This window comes from Cucumis sativus, chromosome 7 (assembly GCF_000004075.3).
Source record: "Cucumis sativus cultivar 9930 chromosome 7, Cucumber_9930_V3, whole genome shotgun sequence".
NCBI lineage: Eukaryota > Viridiplantae > Streptophyta > Magnoliopsida > Cucurbitales > Cucurbitaceae > Cucumis > Cucumis sativus.
Window position 1 is genome coordinate 18912173 of NC_026661.2, and position 19368 is coordinate 18931540.

The window sequence follows — 19368 nt, forward strand, 5'->3', positions numbered from 1 at the left end:
TTTTCTAGAAAATGGTATTAAATCTATAGCATGAACAGTTTAGTTTATAAATAGTCCAGCAAAGAAAGAACTCAATCTTTGACCACATCCAATCATTATTCAAAAGTCAAAACTCGAAATTTAAGATCTAAAAGAGTTAAAAGCATTATTATGACCACCGCTCTTTTGGACCTTCCGATCCAATTTCAGACTGTTGGTACAATAAACTCGAGCGTAGAGAATACCACCCCAGAACCGGGGGATAGAAACGTAATTAGCAAAAAAGTTAAGAGGAAGGGAAAAGAGAATAAATAAATAAAAAAAAAACGTGTGATTATATATGGCTTTGGCTGCTCTGATGGGATCATATTTATTGTTTATTTCTTTGCTTAATTGTATTTAATTTTGAATTTTGAGAATTTTTTTCGAGCCCACCCCTCTAAGTCAGCCTTATTGCCAAAGAAAGGCATGCATTTTCTTAAATTAAAATAATAAATTATTGTTATTTTATGAGAATTAAATGTAATTTGATTAATTAATTAAATTGTTTATGATATTTTTAAGCCCCGAAAGGTATGGGTAACTGTTAATTGCTTTTTCGTCAACTCCTTTGCTTCCAAGCAAAGTTTCGTGCACCAATAGGGGGGTGCAACGTGGCGTTTTATGCCATTAAAGAAAAAAAAAGAATATATTTTTTTGGTTGTTTTACAGCTCTTTTCAATCTGGGGGGCAAAGTTTAATTAAAACGTAAAATATGTATTCAGATTATTGTTGTTTTGAATTTAATCATCAATGTGATTTAATTGATCAAAGCAAGAGAGAGATTTGTTTTCTGTCCTACACACTCTTTGTTCCATCTCTAAATTGGATGAGGTGAATTAATTTTTCATGATTAAGAAAAGAGTTAGGATGTTAAAAGAGAAGGTTTATGTATATATATATATGCATGTGGTGTTTGTCGTATTGTTTTCGATGATTGAATCATAAATTATAGTCAAAAGTGTAGAGAGGTTTAGGGTTTTTGATAATGCATTGTTGGAAGAATGCCAAACATGAGTTTCGTGTTTAAATTTATGTTATTTACGATCTTGACTCTCAAAGGTTTGGATGGTTCTCTGTTATACTTCTCTAACTTTTCAATCACATTTGAATCTACTCTTCTTTGTAATAATAAATTTGCTCTTGTATATAGATCTAATACATTATTAGTTAATCGGGTGAATCTTTGGGTTGAATTCGTTTTTTGTTTATTTTTTTTTATAGTTGATTTTTTAACGTAGATGAAGTGACGTTCAATCAATATGTCAAAATAACATATGTATTCTAGACCCTTATGATTTTTTCTCTTTTTATATAAGGGTTTGAAGAGATTGAATTAAGCTAATCAAGAGCTTTTTGAGTTAGAGACATACACCTCTCTAGATGAAAGTCACACCTCAACCTCAACTACCCTAGCACTACCTCTATTGGATGGGCTTTTAAGCCTTTGTCACACTTTCCTTCATCCTCAGGCTCACAATTTGGATCTAGGAGATCACTGTAGATTTTATACTTCACATGAGAATTGTTTTTAGGTCTCTCTGGTTGGTATTACTATACCTTTTCTTGCCTCCATTTTCCCGTACTTTTCGTTTTGCTAGTAAATTGAATGAGCTGATCAACTTCATCCACACAAACACAAAAAGTATAACAAGTATCTAAAATATCGAACTGATAAAGAATTAGAGCCACACCCACATTGATCACATCCATAGAAAGAACAAAAATGGTAAAGAGAAAAACATACATACACAAACAAAGAGTTGATAATAAATATGATGTTTGTTTTTGAAATATAAGTAATGGGATGCACATGGAAGCTCTTCCAAAGACGATGATGATGAGTGAAGGGCACATGGGAAAAAAAAAAGGAAAAGAAAGATAAAGGGTCTGTTGATGAGTTGGGCAGAGGCACCAATGGGATTTGCCAATTATTGAATAGTCCTTCCTATTTTTGGATAACACTTTCTCCTTTAGGCAAACTGTTTTCCTTATCATTGATACTTGTACTTTTGGATTGGCATCCATTCCCATTCCCACTTCCCTTTTCCTCCTCTTCATCAAAAATCTCCATTTTTTCCCTCTCTCAATTCCCTAATCCTTAGGGTTTTCTTTTATGTGTTTATGTAATCTAAAGTTTCTGTGTCTATGTTTTTCTGTTACAACAGTTCTTTTCTCTTTTCCATTGTTCATAACTACTGTTTGTGGATCATAACTCTATTCTTCAACAACTGCTTTTCATCCTCATATCACATGTAAACATTGTTTGAAAAAAAGGAAAATTATAAGTTATGAATAGAACATCAAGTACCATTTCAAAAGACAACGATTCAATTCTTTTGACTAGATCAAATAAAACCGAGTTAAACCTAGTAGGCTTAGGCCCAAAAATTGATAATAATATGTTTCAACTGAGTTATAAAGATAATTACAATTAGTAATAATAATTAAGTATATAACAACATCTTTAAAAAGTTGCAAATATAGTATGGTAGACCAATATTTACAACATGTTCTATCGATAAAATTTTTGTGATATTTGTAATTTTTTTTAGAATATTGGTATATAGTTAGCGGTTTTTATGTATATTACTATTTCTTATAATTGTTTTTGTATTTTTTGTTAACAAACTCGAAAGTTGTTTTCAATTTAATAAATATTGAGAAATTGATTTTTCTTTTTTGAAAATCTCACTACATGGACTGTTTTCTTTTTAAATACAAAGTATTAATTATTATTGAGTTTTTGGATGGAGTCTAGAAGCAATTTTGTTTGAGGTTATTAAACTTGGAAGTTAGAACAGACAATGTTATAAATAATGTAGAAATAATGAAAGAAAGAAGTTTGTTATTCAAGTGATGTCAAACTTTGGCATTAATTCTCCTCTTTAGATCTTTTATTTGAATAATTCCAAGCCAAACAAAAATCATTCAACATCACTATTTTTCTTTATTAATTATGATGCAATTTTTTAATAAAAGTACATAACAAAGTCTATAGATAATAGATGTGGATAGATTTTGGTTTATTGTTGTTATATACTTGCTTACTTTGGAGAGATACAAGTGAATGGGCTTCTTAATGGGTCTTGTATTATATGGCTTGCCCTTGTGGACCAACTGTGATAAGATATGGGCTTCTATGGAATTTGCTTGGGCTGATTTTCTAAAATCACTTTAGAGAAGATTCATCGAGTTTTTGGTAAATTGCAAACTCTAATTATTGCTCTTTTGTCCTAATTATAGTATTGTTTAGAAAAATGAGATGGATAACCATTGTGTCTAAATGCATTAAGAGCATTGGAATCATAAGAAATCTTTGTTCCTTTGAGTATTGGTATCAACAAATGGTAGTAATATGATACTCTTTTCTATAATCTATGGATAATGTAATATAATTTTATAGATATTTAAATCCATGGATTGGATTACACCTTTTGATGAAGAAAGGACAAGAAAAAAGTTTATTTCAACTTCTCCCACCCAAAATGCCCTTTGGCATTGGTAAAAGTAAAGTAATCTTTACTTTAGTCCTAAATTTAGACCTCTCTCAAACCCCATTATCAATTTATTACCATCATCCTTTTCTAATATTCATAACAATACATCCTCCCTATGTATTCTGTTTGAGGAAAAAAAATTGCTCACCAAATTCTTTTTTTGGTATAGAATCATTCACCACTTTGTTTTACTCTCTCGATATGATTTCTCATTCTCTACGTCTTGATTATTCCCAATGTCGCAGCTTGAAGCGATACTGTATGCTTGACATTGCCAATATGAATATAGTGATCTCCTAGTGGAATTCTCCTCACCCCTAACTTATCCACAACGCTCAAATACTTACAAACATGAACGTGAACTTGCAAGCGTCGTTTTTCCCTGGAAGCAAGATGCAACTTCTCAAATGCCACTAATTGCTTGCGGGGTACCCACGTAGCGCCATTAGCAGGTGGGGTGGAAAATACGAGCATGGTGTGGAAGCCGTCTCTGTCTCCTTTGTTTTCCACGTCAACGTGTATAACGAGAGAGAGCTTTTGACATTTAGCATGAGTGACTCGAATGGCCTTGCTAGACAATGTAGAAGCAGAATGAGTCTGACGATGACCAGAAAGTGAAATGGAGACAATGGTAGGGGCTTTGACAATTGTGTGGATGAAGTTAGTGTAACTCAAACCATGACCAAATTCATATACCACCGGACCAGCATAGAAACGATAGGTTCGTCCGGGGTATGATGAAGTTGATCTCATTGCCATGTTTGTCATTGGTAGGTTGGAGAGGTAAGATTGTGGGTACCATGTCATTGGCAACTTTCCACCTGTAAGATAACAAAACAAATCATGAAAATTGCCTAAAACTTTCAAAATAACGTAATACTAATTCTCAAAAACAACATATTCAAGAATAGAATGAATAGAAAGTAATGTGATTTTCTTCATAATCGAATGAAGTTAAATTTAATCAATATACTTTAGCATATAATTTGTTCATCTTATATCATACCTGGGTTGGTTGTTCCAAACAGAACATCAGCAATGGCGGCTCCACCGGCTTGGCCAGGGTACCCAACCCACAAAATGGCAGAAATTCGAGGATCATTATCAGCAAAAGACACATCAATGGGTCCACCAGACATTAAAATCACCACCGTTGGCCCTCGAGAAGCGGCAGCAACTTTTAAAACAAGTTCTTGTTGCCGTCCCGGTAGTAAAAGTCCGTCTCTGTCTTTCGTCTCTGCCTCTACCGACTGGTCTAGCCCCATCACCAGAACCGTCGCATCCGCGGTGCTGGCGGCGGCCAAGGCGTCGGTAAAGGAATAGTCTGTTGCACATGCCACGTTATCGCAGCCTTTCCGGTGGACCACCGTCGTGTACCTCTTGATTCCTTCCAGCGGTGTTACATAACCACAGGCTACACCTAAATAAACCACGGTTGAACAATGTGTTTAGGCTAGATTTGGCTAAAGGGTATTTTTGGAATAAAAAGATACAATTATTTTAAAATAAATAAACCCTCGGTTTTGAATTTCTATTTTTAGTTTTTTAAATTTTGAGTTTGATTTAAATGTTACGATTTTAGCTTTTACATTCGACTATCATTTTAGTTTAAAATTAAATTTGGAGATTTTGGAACTAATGTCTATTATTATTATTAATCAATGTAAAAGAATTACCATTAATTAAGCGTAATTATCTTTTCATTATACTTAAAATTAATTTTAAATTTCCTCCCTAATTATTTTAAATTGATTAATTGACTACAACCCCAAAATTAAAAGTCACTATTACTAAAAAGTAAAAGTATAAATCTCCAAAAGTTATAGATTATATTGAAACAAATTTAAAATTTTAAAACTAAAACTTTGAAATTTATAAATTATTCTAAAATCAAACTAAAACATTTGACATTTTAAAATCTATAGACCACAAAACTAAGAATTATATAGTTAATTAAGTGCCATTATCTTTTCATTTTACTTAATCATAAATCTTAATGGGATGAACTAACACAATTTCAATTCCCTCCGTACAAATGGTTTGATAAAAAAAAAGGATATGTTTAATTAAATTAGATAAGACGAATATAACTCAATTGGTATAAATGCTTATATTATTAATTTCACATTTAGATTTATAATTATTTTTAATTAAATCGAATTTCAAAATTTAAAACTATGTTAAAACTATAAGGAATAAAATTGAAGTCAAGCTAAAATGATAAAATATCCTATTAAAACTTTTAAAACTTTTACCAACCAAATTGAATGTTTAAATAACATAAAGATAAAATTGAAATTATTTTCCAAAATAAAAGTAATATTTTTAATTTAGAAAAAGATAAGTTTATGTAAAAAAAAATGATAATGACAAAGTTAAAAGTTTAGGTGGACTTAAACGAATAATATTAGAATTGAAAAAAAAAAAGATCCAATGGTGATCCACTCGTAACTTACCAGCATAGTTGCCAATCATGGTGACATTGACATCGGAGTTTGGCCCAATAACAGCAACAGTACGATGGTGATCGGCGGATAACGGCAGACCGGGGAGGCGATTCTTTAGCAAAACAATGCCTTGACGGGCAGCATCAAGTGCGAGCTGTTGATGGGACGGAGAACAAACGTTTTTAGGGCCCAATTTACCGTACGCATGAGACGACGGCGCTCCGTCGAACATCCCGAGTCTCATTTGAACGGTGATTGTGTTGGCAAGAGCATTGTTGATGTGAGTTTGAGTTAATAATCCTTTTTTCACAGCGTCTTCTGTGTGGACTGCTAGAAATGGTCCACAATCTAAGTCTAGGCCAGCTTTAATGGCATCAGCCGCCGCCTCCTCCGCCGTGGATGTGTAGTGTTGGTTGTCATAGAATACTCCAACAGAGTCGCAGTCCGACACAATGTAGCTGCAAAACCCCAAAATTTAGTCCAGAATTCATATATTTCAATTTGAACATCCATAGTCTCTTAATTTGTATGATAACATGAATGAGCAAAAATAGAAAGTGAAACTCACCCATTGAGTCCCCATTGGTTGCGTATAGTTCCCTTAAGCAAATTAGGATCAGCGCAAGTGGGAACACCATTAACTTGATTATAAGAGCACATCACACTTGCCACTTTTCCTTCTTTCACACATTTCCTAAAAGGCACTTCAAATGTGTCCACCATATCTTGTCTTGTCACCTATACCAATACATTCAAATTATACTACTTTCAATTTGATCATTCTTTTTTTAGACTTACATATACAATTACACACTTTACCTTGGCATTGAAATGAAAGCGATCCGTACCATTCCAGTTGTCGAGATCGTACGCTGTAAAGTGTTTGCAGCAAGCGGCGACCTTGAGGCGGTCACCATCGTTGCCTTGGAGGCCTTTGATATACCTAGCAGCATACTCACCGGCGACCACTGGATCTTCCCCGGGAGTTTCTTGACCTCGACCCCATCGTGGATCTCGAAATATGTTTACGTTTGGACTCCAGTATGTCAATCCAGCTGCACCACCGTTATACATCGCCCTTGCTTCATCTGACACAACCTATGCAATGACCATAATGTCAGTATTAAAAAACTTATGAAGATTTTGTTTTTAAAAAACTATGAATTATGATCGGTTAAAATATGTGTTATCTCATGAGGTTTAGTTTTTAAGCACATATGAAAGTAGTAGAAACATAAATTAATAAATACACTCATTTAAATGATATCAAATTTAAAAGAAAATTAGAAAATAATTAATACGATGCATTGGCTTTGAAGGAAGGTATAAAGTTGGAAATACAAATACACTCACTTTTGAAAAAGGAAATTATGGCATTTATTTTGTATTACAAAAGCAGCTTTTATTAACTAAGGGGAAAAGTCTATTTTTATTCTAAATCAATATTAACACGACAAGATAAATAAAAGAAACCCATTCACTAACTTCTAATTAAAATAACAAAAGTTGAATTCTATACTTTTATTTTCCCGTTATAAACTTTTTTAACATATTATTTTAATATTCACGAAAATATTTTATCCATTTAACTCAACTTCAAAATTTAATTTATTTAGCTATATAATTCTGTGTAATATGTTTTCAATAACTTACACGTCAATCATTGTTAACAATCAATTTCGACGCCAATTATTATCGATTACTTTGTTTTACTCTAAACACATACGTAGCAAGATTCGTACTTAAGCTTTGCTTAATTGACGAATATAAAATCTAAGATTATTAGGTCCATTTCAAAACTAAATATATATAAAAATTTGAAATTCATTTTAAAAAAAAATGAAAATCGTAGAGATAGAGAAAGAAAGGAATTACCCGTCCAATAGCTTCCCAAAGGGACACATTGAAAGAAGCAACGGTGGTAATGACCTGAGGGAAACTGGTGGCGCCGGGAAAATCACCGCCGAACTCAGTACCAGGGCCGACATTTGAGACGCCGTGAAGGGCCTCCGACCACCACTCGTACCCTTTAATCCCAAGCCGAGGCACCGCTGCCGCATTGTTCACCAGAAGCCGTACCTTCTCTTGCAATGTCAGCCGTCCTATCAAATCCTTTACCCTCTCCGGAATCGGTAACGCCACCCTGCAGAAGGGATACCTACTCAACGCCGCGTCTTTTGGGTCGCAAGCAAATGGCTCCCGAGCCCCACCGCCGTGCCGGAATATTGCTGAGAGAATGATGAGTATTGGAATGATCCGGTGGGCGGCAGTAGCCATGTTTGGATCAGAGAATTGGTTGTGAAAAAGTGGGTTTAATGGCCAAACCATATATATAACAATATATTTTAGACAAATTAGAAGAAATTTGAAAAGAGGGATATTTTCTTTTTATAATAAAGGATAAAAAAGTAAAGAGTAAAGGCATTTTTTCAAGGGTGGGATTGTCTTTCTCAACCAATTGAAAGTTGGTGGTGTGATTTTTTTTATTCTTGTTTTTTTTAGTATAGGAAAGTGAAAACACACACCAAACTCATAAAAGTTTGAAAAAGACAAATTATCTTATAATTATTAGTAGATTATTGGTTTAGTTCTTATTATTTGTTTATTTTAATTTGATCTACCCTAAAAAAATTTGTGTGGTTTGAAAGCTAAAATCTAAAAAATAGAGTTTCAACATTTTTTTAATATAATAAAAGTTTATGACAAATAGTTATAAAATAAGTTTTTTTTTTCTTTTTAGATTTTAAAAGCATTTTTCTTCACATTGATTTGGCTAACTAACTCAACAAAATACAAATCATACCCAACACCTATTATATTACCAAGAATTCAACGTGTTAATTTGGTACCAAAAGAAGTAGCTAGGGAGTTTAACTAAATAATATAAATTAAATCTAACATATATATATATATAACCACAAATTCATAATTCAACCTATTCTCATTATACCAATACATATATATATATATATACACACAAACAAGAGATGATGATGTGAGGAGCAAAAACACATACAAACATTAGAAGTTTTAAGTGATGAAATTGGATATGATAATGAAATGAGAGTTAGCTAAGATGATGTGATGTGATATTGGACTTTTGTGTGGTGACGGAATGGGAAAGACGCATTCCACTTCTAACCCTTCTTCCTCAAGCTTAATATTATTCTTCCTTAAACTCATTTTCCTTTTACTAATTTTCAAAAGTTTCTTTAAGAAGAAAAAAGTCCTTTTTCAGCAGCTTTTAAAATTTTTAAAAATATATATTCTTATATTCTTTTTCGTTATTTTCCTTTTTATATTAGAAAACAAGTTCTAATAAACTTTCTTCTCTTTTTTCCTAATTTGTTGGGTCATGCACAACAATATGCATAAGTTATTGTATGTGGTTGCGTGGGTTGTAATGTGTGAGTGTTAATTAAGCAGTATAAGAGTAGATTTTCTTTAGTCTTAAATTAATATAATTAGAATAATTATAAATATTATAAATATAGTAGTTAAATTTAAAATATAATTAGATTATCGATATCATAGTTGATAGATTATATCATATATTTATTTTTAACAAAAGAATCCCACCTTTATTTATCTTTATATAAATTATGTTTTATTTGTATTAAATTATTAATCTTAACTCTATATTATAAATAATAGGAGTTAAAGGAGGCTTATTAAATTAATAGAGTATATGTGACTCAAAAGCTCACACGAGAATAACTTTTTCGCTAAAACATAATTATGAGATCGTTATTTTTTATTAAGTTGTTTGATATGGTTTGTTAGAATATTTAAAATTTTAACCCTATACTATGATTATTATTTATTAATTTAATTTAATTTGATCAATTTTTAAACTAGAAGTTAGATTCTAGATCAAACTTGTGAATTTTCCTCTGAAAGATATAATAAGAAAATGTAAGATATAATGGATTAACTTGACTTGTAATGCAAGAGAAGACAATGGAAGCCCATGCTGCAAAGCTAATAATGCAAAACATTACAACTAATATTTTCACATGCAATGGGACATTTCCTTCTTCTTTTTCCCATCAAATCACACCCAAATAAATTAATAAAACTACATAACCATTTTATCTATTAAATGCTTGACAAAAATCAGTAGCTTTTAATATATTTTTTTTTGTAAAACCATAGATCTCTTAATCAGTAATCTATATATGTTGTATGTTAAGTTGAGGTATGTTGGATTAGATATTCAAATATTTTGCTCTAGAAAAAGATCAAACTATATTGTATAATAATGGAAGTGAAGAATATTCTTGTTAGAAAGTGTACATATTAATAAAGGGTGCCCATAAGCAATTGCATAAGGGCATATGATATGATTTTGTCTCCTTCCATTTTTTCAGTAGCTTCTTGAGGTGTGTGCTTGCTGCTTTCTTCTCATTGGCCTTTTTCAGATCAAACTTACCTCTGTGCTATTTTTATTTTATTTTTTTAACATTACTTTCCAAATAAAGTGATTTTTATTTTAACCTACTACCATTAAAGCCTTTTTTATTCAGAAAATATTCTCACTCTTTTAAATTCTCACAATTTTAAAATTTAGATTAAATAACTTAAAATACAATGATAAATATTGCACATCAATTTAATTCTATAGCAGAAATTTGGATGAATAAATCTCTCTGTAAATGACTCTTCTATTATATCATATATATGTTTTGGCAATTACGTTCGTTTCTGCTCTATAGAGAAATGTGAACATTGTTTTACTTAAAAAAATCACATATTAGTGTATCATAAGCGAGTTTATGAATTAATAAGATAAAAACAAATAGTTTAGTTGAAATAAGATTTAGAAGTTACTTTTTCCAAATCCCTTTTAGGCAAATATGTTTATCGATCACTTCATAGCTAGGGAGGAAAAAGTAATATTAGATATTAAATGAATAATAAACAATGTGAAGTGAGAATGAAGATGTCATTAATAATATGGTCTGTGAATTTTCTTGTTAATATGTCATCTTTGAGTGTGCAAATATATAGTTGTTGGTTAATTATCTAGTAAAATTCAAATTACAAAGCCACATCATGTGTAGCAATGTGTAACAAAACAACTTTTGTTAGATATATTGATACAAAAATAAATGACATTAAGAACAAACAAAAGTTATTTTTTTCTTTTTTCTTTTGGAACTAATCGAGTAGTTAAGAAAAGCCTTTCTCATCTTTATATATATTGATTATGTAGAAAATATTTTGTGTAAAAAGTCTTTTGGAAGTTAAGTGTTACTAAAACTTTAGGTCATAAATTTGGAGATCAAGCCATCATTTTTCTCCCAACAGCCTCATGATTTCATTAGTTGGTGATTAGTTCTTAAAGTGTGGTGGAGAACTAACCTTCAATTTAAAATAATGAGAAGAAGAAGAAAACTAGCCATGCTCTTATTTAGTAAGTTTTAATTATTAATATTATTATTATAATTAACAAATTTATTGTGAATGAATTAACTAATTTGAATTGCTTACTTAAGTGTTATTATCAATAAATAATACCTTATAAAGTCAATACAAACCTAACACAATTCCATAGTGATTAAAATTAAAGCTCTTTAAAAAAAGAAAATCTAAAAAATATTTAGTAAACCCTTTTTTTTTTTTTTTATTGAAAAACTAAGCAATCTTTTTTAACTTTCTAAAGTGGAAAGTTCAATCACAACATTCTCATATATCAGATCATAAAGAGATAATGATAAATTATTAATATATATATATATATATATATATATGATTATAAATTTATAACATGATTTTGTTTAATTATGTCAACATTGAATAGTGTGTATTTTTATTGTATATTTTTTTCTAATAAAAAACCAGTGAGTGTTTTATTTGCTAGGTTGTATTTAAATTTGTATACAATTGTGGTGTTAAATTTGAATATATATTATTTGGTTTAGAATTTATTTTTCTAACTATTCATGCTAGTTGAATTAAGTTAGATATGACTTTGTACTTTGAACTGTGATTTATATGAGAGAAAAGAGGTAGAAATTGTTTCACATCCAAAAATTTAAGATTGACAAGTGAGGGTATATATATGTGTGAATACTTGCTAAGAGACTTCCAAAGTGTGGGTTTAGTTGTCAATAGGTCGAGTAATTGTGTGAAAATATTAACTTTTTACTACCCTATACTAAAAAGATTACTGTTAAACGTTGGAATTAATTCCATATCTAAAAACATTTTTTCTCTACTTGGTCTCCTCCTTTAAAAGGTATATGCACCTCTGCTTAAAACACTGAAAGGGAAAAAATGCTATTCCTCCATCTATTTTCTCTGATCGCATCTACTCTTTTTTAGCTTAGTTTTTTTGAACGATTTTGATCCATTCTCCGACTAGGTGCACGTTGGTTACATCGATATCATACCGTTCTTGCTTTCAAGACAATGGATTTATCCACCACATAAACAATCTTCATCTAGAATAACGAGTTATATTCATGTTTGTTTTTGGTCGCGGGAGCTTTAGCTAGCTAGACACTCGACTCGACTATAACATTAAACTTTCGTAAATGAATATATTTAGACTCTCACCTCAATTTTTAAATAAATCATCAATATTAATATTGTACATCAACTCAAACTAATATTTTGAAAATACTTAGATGATTTTTAGAAGCAATTAGTATCATGATATTTGTTGATTAAACTTTGAAAAACAGTATAAATTGATATACTCTAAAACAAATTTAAAATTTAAATTGATATAATAGTTTGTTAGAATATGGATGGATATTTTTCCTCAAATTAAATTCTACTACTTACTAAACATATAATTTTACACCAAACACTTTCAACTGTGTCATACTTCATGATATATCATCTTGTTCAAGTTTAATCTATTTTATATCGATCAATATATCCTCTCTTTTAACAAACAAATATAAACATGTCAAGTGAGTACCACTCAATTGATATAACCTTTGTACTATCAAACTTCAAAGTCAAAGGTTCGTTTCTCTAACGTCGTATGTACTACCAACAATATAATATCAATGTTAAAATAAAAAACAGAAACAACAGGGGAACAATAATATCAACCCTATATCTCTTTTCAAATATATTCATTATATAGAAAGCACCTTAATACTAATAATAATGCACAATATGTGACATAATGCCTTCCCAAAAGCCTTCGTCAAAATTTGAACAACCAATGAGAAAGTTTCTTCTCAAATTTCTTCTCCTTAATTGTATCCAAACTTGGCTTCCAACCTCTGCCCGATAACTGTCTGCTCAAATACTCCGGCCTTCCCTCCACCGTTTCCCATTCAACTTCCTCTCCTTCCATCTTCACAACATCTAATTCCTTTTTAGTATCTGCTCGGTACTCTCTTGTTGTTGTCGACGCCGTTGTTGTCGTTGCCGTGCATGCCCTCGCAAACCAAGGGAGAACCTTAGAAGATGAAAGGAGGAGAGAGCGCGACCGTAAAGCCGAGTTTGCACATAGAAGAACACGACGGATATCTTCCGACGACAATGATGCTGGCTTGCCTCCTCTTATGGGTAGCATCATATAAACCTTGCATGTTGATAATATGATGAATTATCCACTTTAATTAATATAATAATCCTAATTCCTAAATTAAGAAAGCAATTGTCATTTGTCATATGCCAATTTAATATTAAGCACATTGTTTTTACTAACTAATTTACAATAAACAATAAATACAAAGCGAATCATCTAAAATCTCTATTGAAAAACTAATTGACTAATAAATAAATTAGTTAAAAGAAAGCAATGATTTAATTGACAGACCTTGTTCGAGTTGAGTTTTTCATCGGCTGGCAACGGAGTAGGTCGTTTTCCTACGACGGTGCTCTTAGAAATCTCGACGACAACTTGACGTGGATGTTCAAGCATCAACTCAGCCACTGTGAACGGCTCATTGAATTCTTGAATGGAACCATTAGAGAGAACTACTTTCCCGACACCGGAGACGACGGAGGTGACGTTTCCCATCTTCAGGAAGCTTAAGGCGAGGTGAGAATTAAGGAGAGGAAGGAGTTATAAGAAGAGAGATAGGGAATGTTAGAGTTTGTTGAACAGCTCCATTAATGGGGAGTTTAGGGGGCTTATTTTGTGAAATGGTATACGGAGGTGAAAAATTAGATGATTGTTGAGTGGTTGAGGTTTGAGTTTAAAGCAAGTTTGTTTTGTTGAAGAGAAAAAAGGGAATGAAGGAATGATGATGATGATGAATGATCATTGTTGGGTTTCTTGAGATCTGGTCAACAACAAAGGGATTTGGTGGAAATTTTAACTAAAAAGTCAAGAAAATGGTTCAACTATTACAATAATTCTGTTAACTAAATCATTTTCTTTTCTTTTCTTTTTTAACTTTAACCCATCAATTAATTAAATCATCACCCTCTTTCTTGTGTAAGAAAGGATTGATTTTTTTTTCTTTTTTAAATTAATTATATGAGTTAGTTTACCTGGTTGGTTTTAGAATCGACTTTAATAATATAAAAATTTGGATTGTCTACCGAAGAATGACTATTAAACTCTAGTGATGAAAGATTGTCAATGTAAACATAGTTATAAACCATTTATATATATGATAAAAGAAAAATCAAAGACTTGAATCTCTCAACTCATGCATACTCATAAGTCAAAAAGTTTCCACTTTAAGCAAGTAAGATTGAGTAGGGTGGAACAAGAAATATATCTCTTTTATTCTAATGAAAATTGGAAGTAAATTATTATCCAACAGTATACAACGTTTTTATATTAAATCATGTTTATTAATAAAATACAAATATGTTAATATTATTATTTAAACTATTGAAGGTATAAATAGTTTAAATATGCTTACTTATATTAACAAAATCTTTAAAAATAATATTAATGTATGATATTTCTTTCTAGGTTACTATATAACTAAATAAAAATTTGATTCAAAATGAGCATGATTGAAGTATCATAAAGTATATACTTTGAACCTAAAGTTTGTCGTTTGGTTCACTTTTCATAGTCGTTGGTAATAAATAAATAAATAAATAAAATATCAATCTCAATCCTTTAAAATACAACTAGATCAATTAGAATTTCAATCGATTAAGAATATTAGAAGTTTAAATCTCAACTCTTATCTACTCACCAGGTTTGAAATTAAAAAGAAGAATAAGAAGAAAAGATAACAATGATAAAAAGGTACACGTGGTGACTAATGGTTTATTAAGCTAAAATGATAGTGTTGAACGAACCTTACATTTGTTAGGGTTCGTTAAGCAACCCATGCCTTTTATTGGGCTTCAGCCCATACATTCATTCTTGTAGTCATAGACCCAATCAATCTTAATTAATTAGTTAAGATAATTACAAGAGATAAATGTAGCAATAGCAAATTTGAAGATAACATTTACAAAAAAAAAAAATATATATATATATATATATATAGCAACATTTTCTAAAAATTGTAAATATAGCAAAATCTATCAATGATGGACTTTTGTCGTTGATAAACTCTTACTATATCAATATTTGCAATATAATCTATTAGTGATAAACTTCGATCCTATCACTGGTAGATTTGGACAGATTTTGATATATTTACATTATTTAAAAAAGATTGTTATGTATTACTTGAATATTTTGAATCTAATTCTTATATTTACAGCTATTCCAATTAATTTAACTTAAAGTTTTTTACTCATTTTTCTTTAGTACGAAGCAACTCAATTTCAAAATCTTGACTTTAAAAAAAATGTATTCGTATTTTGATGGTTGAACTATGTTACAATTGATTTCAAATATAATAATTATAAATGATATTACTAAATTATTCATGATTACAAATTGATTAGTTTATCATTTGACTTAACCATTGTATTCTTAATTCTACGATGTATATCAAAGCATTTTCTTCCAAGTCAATTAAAAATTGCAACGAGAAAATATATATACATTAATCGACAACTCAACACTAGATAGAACAACTCATTTTCTTTTGAGAAAAAACAAATTCACATACTTTACAACATAAAGTAGTATTCTTTTAACTTTAATTAGTAGTTTATACTAAACTAGACCCTTGTTACTTTCCTCAATTAGAGACTAAATCTAAAAGACATATATACTTTTTCTTATCAAAATGCTACAAAGAATTATAACAAATATATCATATTGCTATTGTCTATACACACAAACACACGAACTAGTTAGATATCAATAATGTGATCCTTAGTCATCATATACCATAACATACCATACGTCTTTGTATTTTATTTTCTATCAAACTTGGATTTTATCATGTTTATTATTTGAATGGAAAATGAATGCTGAAGCAATATTCTTTATCATTCAGTAATAAGAATAAAAAGAAAACATAGTAAGTTGCAAATTTTAGTACACACAATAATCTCTATCATTCTTCTCCAACCTCACCCACCATCGTTCTCCCACTCACTGTTTTCAAATAAGAATAATAATAGTCTCCACCTCACTTCCACTACTTCATTATTGTTATTATTAAGCTTTTTTTTATGTATAAAATAGTTGTCATAACTTTATTTTAGTGCTGTGACAATGAGATTAAATCTTTTATGTGTATAATTCATGTTCAACTAACATCATTTATTTTTAATAAGTAATTACCCTAACTCCATTTTATTTCTTCTAAATGATTTATTAGTTTCTTTTCTCTAATCTAACCCTTAAAATCTTCCTTTTCTCTCTTATCAACCAACCAAATCTTCTTCAAACTAGAGGAAACAAATAGTATAATCAACAAAACAACTTTTTGTATATCTCAACCGTGACAACTATTCTACCAAGTTTGTTATGGAGGACTAATTTTAACTATACTTACTGTTTTTATTATTACACTATATCCTTTTAAAGAAATTTGAGTGTCTCATACTTATATATATCTCAAAGCATTAAGCTACTTGAATTGATTCATGAGATTGAAAATCTTTGGTTTAGTGGCTTGTTTTTTGCACACTAAGAATTGATGTTACTACACTCCAACCCTCCAAACATCTTTGAAATAGTATAATATTGTCCACTTTGGTGATATCTCATAAGTTCATAAGTCGTCTTTTAATATTATTACAAAAGAATTCTTGTAATTGTCCAATAAAAATAGTTATTCTCGGCTATATATTCGATCGGATTCATCTTCTCGTAAAAGAATAATTAGAAGTTAGTGAGTCTTTAATTTGTTCAAAATTTAGAAAGATATAATGGATAGGAGTTGGAGAATGAGAAGTATAATTTATGATAAATTTTATGATACAAATTAGTCTAAACTCTGTGTTCTATATATAATCAATGAAACCCCTAAATCCCTTCTAATGTTTCTCTCTAAAAGATAATGAAAAATCCTCACAAATGGATTCCAAATTAGGATTCCACCGTTTATAATTTCCACGAACACAATTCAACTGATCAGAACCACAAACTCCACCTCCAATCTCCTCCTCCTCCTCCGCCACCATCGCCGCCGTTGCCACCGCCGGCTGCACCTTCGAACCATTCTTCTTCACTCTGTTTTTGCAAGTCAAATCAAAATTCTCCAATTCCGCCATTGAAACCTTGGACCCAATTCTTCCCACAGCCACCACCACATATATCTTCCCACCCAGAAGCTCATCGTCGGCTTTCAAGGCCGAAATCCGACGAGTTCGCCGGAGCACATCCACAGGAGAGATGACATGGCCAGGGCTCTCCAGCATGAGCTCCGCTGCTTTCACCGGAAGCTTGAATTTTCCGATGAGACCTCCATCAATGTCTAGAAGCTTTGCTGTGTTCGTTGATTTGGAAGAGAAACAAGCAGAAAAACACCCCATTTGAATGGTTTTTTTTATAAAAGAAACGGAGAAATTTTAGGATTTGGGTTGTTGAGTAAAGAGAGAGATGAGAGAGAATTAATTGGTTTTTTTGGATGAATTGATGAAAGAATGAAGTTGTGAAATCTGAATATATAGTCTTAAAGGGAAAGAGAGAGAGAGAGAGAATAAGTGTAAGAAACGCGGCGGAGTACTGTAAAATGAGTGTAAAGAAGAGGTCTTTAAAAGGGTTGAGAATGGAAAGTGAAGGATTTTACTTTTGCTTTTTCTTTTTCTTTTTCTTTTTAAAAAAACTTAAATCCCAAAACTTAAGTTTTAGTTTCTTAGTACCGATTATTTTAATCATCAGATGTGTTTGACTCACGAACTAAATATGAAGTTTTATCAAATCATAAAAACTAAATTTTAAGTGTTTCATTCACTAACTTCATAAGTTTTAAATAGAATCATATCAATCTCAGTAGTACCTTTCACTGAAATTTTTACACTTATCGAAAAATTATATCTTCTTCTCTTTCTTTCTTTTACACATTATTGAAAAACTCACTCCAAAAACTAGAATGTAACAAAAATAAGATACAATGGTGAAAATAAGAGTTTGGTTGAAAACTGTAGGAACAGGATAAATTTGATATTATAAATCAAATGTCAATCTAAATTGAACTTTAAACTAAATTATATTACAATTCAATCATGTAATCGATCCTAAAACAATCAAACAAAACAACATATTAACTTCAAACTTTACAAATTGGGTAACACCCCAAAACACTAAGTTCAAATCATAGGGATTAAAGTTGTGGTGTATGTAAAGGCGTCATCTTTGTTGGATCCTTGTGGCCACAGAAACAGAAAGTGGAGCTGACCCAAACCTTTTTCATCTTTTGTTTTTGGAACAGAAACTTGAAAATGAGTTGGCCCATTTGATGATGATGATATGATGTTGACTTCCATTTCCAAAAAACTTCACCAATTATAATATATATATTTGACCTTTCAATCAACACGTTTGATGTTCTCAGAATTGGCTTTTGATTTTATTATTATTGTTATTATCATATATTATTATGGTGTCTGTCACTAGTCCTTGTTTATTGTCTTCTTGGTTCTCATTGAGAAGAAAACGTTTTTGGTGTTTAGAAATTCCATAGTTTTATTTGACCAAACGGGTTCAAAACTTGTGCATTTTGGTGTAGGTTGGAGGAAGTTTTTACACTTATCAACTTCTAAACCTACCTTTGACTCCCTAATAACATGGGAAATCTTCCCATAATTTTGTTGATATATAACTAAATGTTTCTTTCTCAAAATTGAAATTTAGTACATTTTTATATTTTTCTGTTTTGAAAACCTCATATAATTTTGAAAACCATATAAAAGAGTTGTTTTTTTCTTCTTAAAAGTAATCACAGTAAGCAGCATATTTAAGACTAATTAATAATTAAGTATATAGTAATATCTTTAAGAAATTGCAAATATAGTTAAATCAACTTATGATAAACTCAAATTAGTGATATAATTTGTCGCCAATAAACTCCAAGAAGTAGATGTAAATTTTATTATATTTGCAAATCTCTTTA

The 19368-nt window shown here is 30.6% G+C and overlaps 2 protein-coding genes across 2 annotated transcripts; both read right to left on the reverse strand.

Moving 5' to 3' along the window:
* Window positions 1–3397: 3397 nt before the first annotated feature.
* LOC101219543 (probable beta-D-xylosidase 2) lies at window positions 3398–8291 on the reverse strand. Its single transcript, XM_004136107.3, has 6 exons — window positions 7841–8291; window positions 6785–7063; window positions 6534–6703; window positions 5975–6423; window positions 4525–4938; window positions 3398–4339 (listed from the first exon to the last, which is right to left on the reverse strand). The coding sequence occupies exons 1-6, from the start codon at window positions 8240–8242 to the stop codon at window positions 3735–3737; spliced, it is 2319 nt and encodes a 772-aa protein (XP_004136155.1). The 5' UTR covers window positions 8243–8291; the 3' UTR covers window positions 3398–3734.
* Window positions 8292–12816: 4525 nt separating this feature from the next.
* LOC101221516 lies at window positions 12817–14231 on the reverse strand. The gene is made up of 2 exons (XM_004135946.3): window positions 13752–14231; window positions 12817–13514 (listed from the first exon to the last, which is right to left on the reverse strand). Exons 1-2 carry the CDS (start codon window positions 13953–13955, stop codon window positions 13131–13133), a joined length of 588 nt encoding a protein of 195 aa, XP_004135994.1. The 5' UTR covers window positions 13956–14231; the 3' UTR covers window positions 12817–13130.
* Between the last annotated feature and the right edge of the window lie 5137 nt (window positions 14232–19368).

Coding starts and splice junctions, on each gene's coding strand:
- LOC101221516 (XM_004135946.3), bottom strand. CDS start 13,955: ATGGGAAACGTCACCTCCGTCGTCTCCGGTGTCGGGAAAGTAGTTCTC. Junction 13,515..13,751: donor AAAAACTCAACTCGAACAAG/GTCTGTCAATTA, acceptor TCAACATGCAAG/GTTTATATGATGCTACCCAT.
- LOC101219543 (XM_004136107.3), bottom strand. CDS start 8,242: ATGGCTACTGCCGCCCACCGGATCATTCCAATACTCATCATTCTCTCA. Junction 7,064..7,840: donor TTTGGGAAGCTATTGGACGG/GTAATTCCTTTC, acceptor GTCATTGCATAG/GTTGTGTCAGATGAAGCAAG. Junction 6,704..6,784: donor GCTTTCATTTCAATGCCAAG/GTAAAGTGTGTA, acceptor GTATTGGTATAG/GTGACAAGACAAGATATGGT.